This window comes from Phacochoerus africanus, chromosome 10 (assembly GCF_016906955.1).
Source record: "Phacochoerus africanus isolate WHEZ1 chromosome 10, ROS_Pafr_v1, whole genome shotgun sequence".
Classification (NCBI taxonomy): Eukaryota; Metazoa; Chordata; class Mammalia; order Artiodactyla; family Suidae; genus Phacochoerus; species Phacochoerus africanus.
The window spans coordinates 1931509-1940589 of record NC_062553.1 but is presented as its reverse complement, the minus strand read 5'-3'; the positions used below and the strand labels follow the sequence as shown (position 1 = coordinate 1940589).

The following is a 9081-nucleotide window of genomic DNA, read 5'->3' as shown; positions in this document are numbered from 1 at the left end:
GCCAGTGCCCACAGCCCGAGCCGGGACTCAGAGGAACTGGGCGAGGGGCTTCTGGAAGGGCTTTCCCGCCTATGGCAGCTCTGGCTGCATCCACCCAGGCCCCTTCCTCCCAGACTCGGATCCGGGCTTTTCTAGTGGGAGTGCCTAAGCGGGTTGGGGTTAGGGATCAGGGGTTAGGATGAGGGTTAGGGGTTAGGGTTGGGGTTAGTGGTTAGAGGTTAGGGTTAAGGATGAGGGGGTGAGGGTTAGGGTTAAGGATTAGGGGTTAGAGGTTAGAGGTTAGAGGTTAGGGGTTAGGGGTTAGGGTCAGGATTAGCTCTGGCGTTCGGCCAGCTCCTGGCCATGTGCCCTGTCCTTGTCCTCGTCCTCTCCTGCCCTGCCCGCCCAGCGCTTCCACAACCTGCTGCTGCTTCCTCGCTCTTCTCACTCCCCGAGGCCAGGCCTGGGTTCTGTCCCCTCCCTTGGCCCGGAAAACCGGACAGGGCGGCCGCGGGAGCAGAGTCCACACTTTTATTAGGGCTGTTGCTGAGGAGGCAGCAGGGCCCCGCGGCCCAGGCAGGGGAACAGCGCGGGGGCTGGAAGGCGGACGGGCCCGCTGGGGTCTCCCGGCCCAGAGGCTGTCTCAGGGCACACCTGCCTCTGAGCTCTCGGCTGCTCTGCTGCCCCCAAGCCCCGCCCGTGCACCCCGCTTCCAGGCAGTTTTACTTCCAAGAGCCCTTTCAAGGATCCTCGATTGTCAAGACAGAAGAGCAGATTCTGGAATGTTCTCACTCGGGAGGCACCCCGCAGGGGCCCGGGGTCCTGGCCGCGTGTCCAGGGAGGGGCTTTCGTGCCGCTGCTGAGGCCTGGAGGTCTGCGAGGCGCCTCGGAGGGGCAGGAGGCGGCATGCCCCGGGGCCGGGGGGCCGGGGCTAGACGCCCGACTTGGCAATGATCTTCTCGAGCAGGCTCATCATGCGCTCCTGCAGCTGCAGGCTCTGCACCTGCAGCAGGTGGTGCTGGTCCAGCACGCGGCGCACCTCGCGGCAGGTCTCCTCCAGGGCGCGGCTCAGCTTGCGCTGCTCCCCGAGCATGGCCTCCAGCAGCCGCAGCTTCTTCCTCTGGAAGTGGCCGCCCTGCCCCTTGCGCTTCCTCACGGGCCGCTCGTCCGACCTGGAAGGACAGCGCGGGCATGTGGGCGGCTGGCCCTGCGCCCGGACCCTGCCCCACCCTCCCGGCCACCACCGGCCCCCCGGGGGCTGCGGCCTGGCGAGCTGGGCCCCCCCCCCCCGTCCGCACACGTCAGGAGGGAGCGCAGGCCCAGTGAGATGGGGGGCAGGGGCCACCCCGGAGGGACGAGGAGGGCTGGCTGGGAGGGGCTGCTGGGCAGCGTGGCTTCTCCTGGGATGCCAGAGACCACGGGGCCCAGCCGGCCTGGTGGCAGTTGGGGGACCTGGGGTCCCAGAGGAAGGGCCTGGGCCCCTTCGTCTCCCGGCAGCTGGGAGTGGGGCCAGCCCGCCCTGGGGGTGAGCTGGCAGGGGACGGGCACCCAGAAGGTAGGGCCGTGGAGGCCTGGCCCCCCTGGGACCAAACCTCCATTGGATGGAGCTGAGGCAGCCAGGCCCTCAGCCGTGCCCGGGCTCTGGACGGGGCAGCACAGGTCTGGTAGGCCCCTGGGGGGCAGGGAATGGCCACCTCCCACCAGCCCCAAGGCCCTACCTCCCCCAGCCCGGGCAGAATCGTGACCTAGTCAAGCTCCAGGGCAGGAGGGCAGAGCTTGGACCCAAGAGGGAGAACGGCTCCCGTCCCAGCCCTGGTGTAACGTCCGGGGCAGCCGTCAGTGGGGAGCCGGGCTCAATCCGTGGAAACGACTGCTGGTAATCGCAGGCTTCCCAGAAGCAAAGGCACTTTTGACTTAGGTCTCTGCCGAGAGGTCCCCTCTGAGGAAGGGGCGCTGCACAAACCGAGCAGCATCCCCCCACATCGGGGGTGTCAGGCTGGAGGGAACCCAGGCCCCGAGATGACTTCCTCACCCGCCCCCACTCACTGATGGACTTGAGATGGGGCTCAGGGGAGGCAGGGCCACGGCTCAAAGCCACGCTCTTGCCATTCTCTTCCCGTTCTGGCCAACTCCTATTCACCCGTGAAAGCCCAGCCCAAAGGTCACCTCCTCCGGCTCCCTGGAACGTCTTGAGGTGGGGTCAGCGTGGGCAGCCAAGGGATTGAGTCTGCCTGCTGCTGCCAGGCTCCGAGGACACCCTGGAGGCTTGGCCTGGCATCCCCTCCCTGGTGTTGAGAGACCGGCCGGCCGGGCGAGGCCAGGGAGCAGGGCACCCCCAGGCACACAGTCTGCTTGTGGGGGGAGCCTGAGAGCCAGAAGCCCAGGGGGCAGGAGGGCCCCTGGTCGGGGCACCCGGCCTTCCCCCGAGCGCCAGGCCCTGTGCCCGAGTCTGTTCTGGCCGCTACACTCCCAGCCGTCCTCGGAGGAGGTCCTGGCCTGTCCCCACGTTACAGAGGGACCTGTCCCCACGTTACAGAGGGAGACGGAGACCCAGAGAGGTCCGGGTGTTCACACAGCGAAGCAGGGACGGAGCCAGCAGACGGCCGTCTGCGGACACGACAGCCCCGCCTGCGGGGCACCTGCCTGCCTGCCTCTGCCACCCTGACCCTGGAGGCTCGTGACACCAGCTCGGCCTCCGCAGCCGCCGGGGTGGCCAGGACAGCCGCGCTCGCTGCTCCCAGCCCCTCCCTGCTGGCGGTGGGGGCGGGGGGGGGGGAGCACACACTACCTGAACTTAAGGGACAGTAAGCTGGAGGAGCTGTCGGAGCCATCGTCCTGGAAGCGGCCTTCGAAGGAGCACTGGTTATACGGTAAGTACAGAGGGGCGGACTTAGCGGACGGCGACAGGGACGCCTCGGTCTGGGACGTGGAGGGCCCCGGCTGCTGGCCGTCCGGCAGTTTGCCATCACAGGACTCGGGGACCTTGGCCAGAATCCTATCAATGGCTAGGTAATAGGGCCAGTCGGGCGGGACGGACTCGCTATCTGTCATGCATTTTAATTTCCTGAAACGAGAGACACAAGAGCCACGGGTGAGAAACAGCTGTTCCCGGCCCTGCTCGCCCGGCTCGCGGCAGAGGGGCGCCGGGGGAGCCAGGCCCAGGGGCCACGTGGCACGGGGTCGGGGGGAGCCACTCTTGGCCAGACAAATCCGAACACCGGTGAGGCTCCAGGCCAAGGTGACCCTGGGCTCGGAAAAGCAGCCAGGCTCGGGACCTACACGGCTGCAGATGTTGAGAGGGGAGCCCGGGCCTGGTGTGAGCAAGGCTGCGTGCTGGGCGCCCGGGCTCATCAGGGCTGGTCCTCTTTGCCTTTCCCTTGTTTCTAAGCTCTCTGCAATGAACACGTTAACCAGCAGTAAAAAAATGTATGATACAAACATGGGGAAAATGCGCTGTGATAGCTAATGCCGACATAAAACAACATAACATAAAAAAACATGTTTTTCTAAAGAGGACGCCCTGGGGAGCAAGACCCCCAGGAGGTAAGAGCACGGCCCTCAGTGTCCAGCAGATCTAAGTCTGTGTCTCGTCTCCACCACTTTGCTGTGTGACCCTGGGCAGGTTCACTAACCTCTCTGGGCCTCCTTTTTCACATCCATAAAATGGGGATGCTGAGAGGATGCAAGAAGACAATGCCCGGGGCCTGGCAAACAGCAAGCTACGCAGCTGTCGTCTCGGGACCAATGTGCCGGGGGCGGGGGACCGGGCCTGAGGGGTCCCCTCCCACACAGCCTCGCACCCCCATCCCCACTCAGACCCCAGGCCAGGTCTGCACGACATGGCTCTGCCCCGGTGGGTTCGAGCCCCTCCCGGGCCCTGCACCCTGCCCTCCCCTGCAGGGCCCTCGGCCGACCCCGGGAGGTGGGGCTGGGAGATGGGGCCGCAGGACAGCTGGGCCGCCCGGCCAGGCCACGAGAGAGGCCGCAGTGGGGCGAGTGGGGCGAGTGGGGCTCTCTGCCTCCTGAAGCCAGGGTCTCCCCTCAGCCTCAGCCTGCGGCCCCCGTGTTCCCACCCAGGCTCCTCCCGATGTGGGGAGGCCTTCGGGCTCCAAGGCCAAATGACCCCCGTCTCCCAACACGGGGTTCCTGCCGGGGTGTGGCCACTGGTCACGCTTGGCACCGGAGATAAGGAGGTGACCCTCTGAGAGAGGCCCCTGGCAAAGGGCTGTGCGGCCCAGGGCAGCAGGATGGGCCACACGGGGAAGGTGGCTGCTCTGTCCTCCTGACCGCAGGAGCGCCGTCCAGCAGGCCGAGGGCCCCGTGGACCCCCGGCACAGGGCCAGCCCCCGCCCCAGCTCCCCTGGCTCTCGGTCCGCCCACGCAGGCCAGCCCACCCCTGGGAGAAACGAGCGAAGGCCCAGCCCGACGTGGGAAGGCCCGGAAAGGCAGGACCACAGGACGCGCGCCGTGGAACCAGGCCACCCCCAGCTTCCTTAGCCTTCACCTCAATATACAAAAAGCCATCGGGGAGAAATACTAAAAGCCTCTCCTGGGGGTGGGGGGGAGATAAAGAACCAGGCACCCAGCCAGAGCCACGGCCTGCGTGGGGCTGTGTGGCCTCGGCAAGTCCCTCTCCTGCTCTGGCCTTGGTTTTGCCTCCGTGAGCAGGAGCTGTGAGCAGCTTCATAAACGAGCACCCAGGCTGCAGTGGCTGGGGGGGGGGCTGAGGGGGGCTGGGGGGCGTTGGGGGGAGCTGGGGGTGTTGGGGGGAGCTGGGGGTGTTGGGGCTGGGGGGCCTGGGAGGGAGGCTGTAGCAGCTGAGAGGGCTGGGGGGAGGCTGCAGCGGCTGGGGCTGGGAGGAGGCTGGAGGGAGGCTGGGGGGGCTGGGGGGAGGCTGGAAGGAGGCTGGGGGGAGGCTAGAGGGAGGCTAGGGGGGCTGGTGGGAGGCTGCAGCAGCTGGGGGTGCTGGGGGAGGCAGAGGAGGTGCTGGGGGGGGGCCCAGCCTGCCACACCTTCGTCTCCTGGGGCCTCCTCAGCCACATGCCCCCAGGAGCAGACACAGACTCCCTCCCCCGGGATTCTGAAGAGAGCTTTCAGGATAAATAATGAATAACCCGGCCAGACACCAACCAGAGCCCATGAGTTAGAGTCAGGCAGGAGGCTGGTCACACAGCCAGGGTCACCTCCGCAGCCTCCTCGTGGGCGCCGAGGGCCCGCGGCATCTGTAGATGGCCCTCGGCAGCTGCTGGCGGCCGGACTCTCACGTCCCTTACCGGGTGAGTCTGACGCCTCTGGACCCCAGCAGCTGCCTCTTCCCCCCTCCCGGGCCTGGCGGGGCCAAGGCTGCAGGTCAGAAGTGGGCCCTTGGACGGGCAGGCTCAGGACCTGCTCCTCCAAGGGCCAAAAACTGTCAAACGGACGCAGGTGAAACAGCTTTGGGGTCCAGGGCCCGGGAGCCCGGCACGTCCCCAGGCTGCAGACAGGCTGGGACACAGACCACTCCCGCCTGATCCCAGGGGGTGTGTGTGGCGGGGGGGCGCTCACCCCCAGGAGCGGCTCCCAGCACCCGAGGCAAACCTGCTGGCCCCGTTCCACACCCAGCCCTGGCCTGACCTGGCCCCTGACCCTGGTGGCCACTAGGAGGACCAGGAGGCGCATGGACCGGGACCTGCCTCCCAGGACGCTCTCCCACCCCCCAAGAACATGGATGGGCTCCCAAGGGCCCCTGGTCCGGGTGCTGCTCCCCCCACAGCCCGGCTCCTGCTTGACTTTCCTGCGCTGTGACCCCCTGCACACCCGTGACCTCTGCCCTGCCTGTGACCCTCTGTGGATGGGCCTGGGCACGTGGGGCCACACGGCTCCGTCCTGGAGGCCGGAGCTGCCGCCACCCGGGCCGCGTGCTTGGCCCTGACCCCGTAGTCCTCCTGAGCCGGCCAGGCCAGGGCACCCAGCGCACGACGGGGCGGAAGCAGGGGGCCTCCTGGAGGGAGGGGACCCTCCTGGGCCCTTGGGGGTTCCACGTGAGCCCTCCGCGCCTCCTCCCGGCCCGAGGCCAGGGCCGCGCTGCCATCACAGGAGGCTCGGGGAGGCCGAGGACGACAGTGCGTCAGGGCAGGTGGACCCGCGCCCCGGCCTGGGTTCCCCACGGGCGCAGCAGCGCCCACCGCCCTGGGGAGCACGGCCAGGCCTGGGCGGCCCAGCGGGAGTTGCTGCAGGGTCTGGGGCCTGTGCCGGCGGGGCCCTCGGGGCGGGGGGAAGGGGGGGGCGGACGGGCCCCAGCCCCGCCCTGGCGCCCACACAAAGCCCGAGGGGCGCGCGCCCCCGCTTCCCGGCGCGCCGCGGGCGAGGCGGCGCCGCGGGCCCACCTGTACTGGAAGGTCATGTTGGTGATCTTGATCTTGATCTCCTCGCCCAGCCGGCGCTCGCCCGTCATCTCCAGCAGCTTGCTGGCCATCTTCTCGTACACCTTGGCGTTGCGCTTGGTCTGCTTCAGCTCGTCGAAGAACTCCTCCCAGACGAGCATGAGGCCGCGCATCTCGGCGTCCGTCCAGTTGCGGGCCCGCCGGTGCTTCTCCGTCTGGGGGGACGGGAGGTAGCCGGGCACCTCGGCCGCCGCCATGCCAGGGGCACCCGCGGGGTGCAAGCGCGCGCGCGCGCGCGCGGCCGGCCGCCCGCCCGGGGCCCGCGCACCTCGGTGGGAGCCCCGCTCCCGGAAGGCAGCTCCTCGCTCAAAATGGGGCCTACATCTGACAGGCAGGAATTTAGTTAAAAGCTTTTAAACGGGAAACGTCATTTTGATGTCACGTTTCCATAGCAACAGAGCAACTGCATAAGCTACAACAACAGAAACCTTTTAACTGAAAGCGCAGGAATCAGGGCCGCCCTGACGGGCCATCAATATTGCAGTGAGCGGGCCGGGCCCCAAACCGGCGGCCCAGGCTCCCGGCCCTGCCTCCCGCCCCAGCCGGGCGGCCAGGCTGGCCAGCCCAGGCCCCAGCCAAGCATCTCCACCGGGCAGACTGGGCTCTCGAGGTGGGATCCAGGCCGCAGCCCCCCTCAGCCCCGCCTCGGCTCACACGGGGCCCAGGGAGGGTCCAGGAGGGGGGGCTGGGGGCAAACAAAGAGGGAGGTGGGGGAGCAGGCAGAGAGGTGGAGGGCAGAGGCGGACACGGCTGGGGGAGACAGACCCAGGAACACACCCCGGGGACCCTCAGAGACACACGGGCGTGCCAAGGCCCACCACCCGAGATGCCCCGCTGGCTCTGGCCAACACGCTCACACTTACACCGCCAGGCTGGGGGGAGCAGACCCCTGGCTCAGGCCCCGTGAGCCTGCACCCTCCTTGTGGGCAGACTGCCTGCCGGCCTGGGGGATGTGGGTGGGCCGAGGAGCCAGTGCAGTTCTTAAAGCCAGAGAGTGGCTGGGAGCAGGCAGCGTGTGTCCAGCCCGCCCTGGGCACCCCGACTGCAGCCCCGACAGCCCCAAGCCCACACCACCCACATCCAGACCCGCCCCGTCCCCTTGGCTGGGTGGGGTGCTCCTTGCACCCCCAGGGCCCCAGAGAAAAGGGTTTGGCGAAGCCAGGCTGAACAAAGAACCGAACACGTGGCCTCCCTCCTTCCCAGGAGCTCGCGTGGATCCGCCTTCGGACTTCGGGGCAGACTCGTCCGTTCTTCACGACCCTGCCCGGCATCGCCTCCCGCGGCAGTCTTCCTGCTCCACTGTGCCCCTCCCCTCCCCTCCTGCAAGCGGAGCTGCCCTGAGCCAGCCCCGCTTTCCCTTTCCAGCTGCGTGGCCCTGGGGTAAGGACACCTGCAGAGGCGCCAGTGGTGAGAGGCACTCTGAGCGCTGCCCACGGTGCTCCAGCTTCGGTGGTCACGGTACTTTTGTGAGCGCCACTGGCACTGGGGTCATTGCCATTTTACAGATGAAGAGCCCGAGGGACAGAGAGGTGAGGTCACCCTCTGGGCTTTGACCTCAGGCAGGCAGGACAGGGCTGGGTCTGCCGCTGTGCTGCACGTGGCCTGGCTGCTCCCCGTGGAAGACACTGTCACGCCCCCTCTGCCCCTGGTCCTGGGCAGGGGCGCACACAGCACAGCCGGTGCGAGCTGCTGCCGGCCTGGGTAACGGCTCCCATTCTCTTGGGAGGCCCTCAACGCTGACCTTGGACGACGTGGCCTCAGCAGGCCTCTTCCAAGCACTTGCCTGAGGCTCAGTCCTAATAGCTTGATGGCCAGGGCCAGGGGACGGGGACACTGACCCCCAGCACTGGCCAGGCTGGGAGGGCCCCATGGAACAAAGGCAGGCACCACGGAAGAGCCCGGCCGGAGGGGGTGAGGCCACACTGCCCGGAGCTCTGGGGGCTGGCAGGGAGAGGCGGTGGGGCTGTGCAGGGGGCAGGGCAGCAAAGGTGGGCCTGAGAGCCAGGCTGGGGATAGGGACCCAGGTGCCACCACGGCTGGCCAGTGGACCGGACAGGGGCGCAGAGCGCTGTAGTCTGTGGGGGCTGCAGAAAGAGGTGCCGCCTAAAGACATCAGGATTGAAAGATTTTAAGATATGTCTCAAGCGGGCAGCTTGCCAGCAAGAGCCCTCACACCTGCTGGACGGGCTGTGATGGCCACGTGGGGCCTTACCCCCAGGCCCACGGCCCAGCAGGCCTGACTGTGCCCCTTCCTGGCATGGCGGGATTCTGCTGGGCCTGGACTCAGGAAAGCACTCATGGAGCCCAGGCTGCAAAGCTCCTGTTGGCAGAGTGCCCTCCTGGGCACTAATGTGGTGAGGAGCGCCTTGCTCTGAGGCGCCCCAGGACTGGGGAGCCGACCTGGGACGGGAGGCGGCCCTGAGTCTCCGCCCAAGCGCCCCCACCCTGCACCCGTGGGCCCCGGGCTCGCCCTGACACCCCCTGCAGCCAGAACTGGGAGTGCAGCTGGTCGGGGCAGCAGCGCTCCCGGTCAAGGCTGGGCCCTGCCGTCTGCTGCCTGTAGAAGGTCCTCCTTCTCTGGGTCTCAGAGGTCAACTGGGGACACGGGGACACCACGCCTGGCCACACGGCACCTCTCAGGCTCACAGCTGCTGCTCTCTAGGCCTGGGGACCTGGCCCA

General features: G+C 67.9%; 1 protein-coding gene across 2 annotated transcripts; it reads right to left on the bottom strand.

Annotated features, from left to right (window-relative positions):
• Window positions 1–267: 267 nt before the first annotated feature.
• MSANTD1 (Myb/SANT DNA binding domain containing 1) lies at window positions 268–7439 on the bottom strand. Of its 2 annotated transcripts, XM_047798270.1 has the most exons (3): window positions 6345–7439; window positions 2768–3043; window positions 268–1151 (listed from the first exon to the last, which is right to left on the bottom strand). In XM_047798270.1, exons 1-3 carry the CDS (start codon window positions 6596–6598, stop codon window positions 911–913), a joined length of 771 nt encoding a protein of 256 aa, XP_047654226.1. In that variant the 5' UTR covers window positions 6599–7439; the 3' UTR covers window positions 268–910. The 2 variants fall into 2 exon arrangements, with proteins under 2 accessions (XP_047654226.1, XP_047654225.1); XM_047798269.1 differs by lacking the exon at window positions 6345–7439 and having other exon boundaries at window positions 2768–4038.
• Window positions 7440–9081: the final 1642 nt, after the last annotated feature.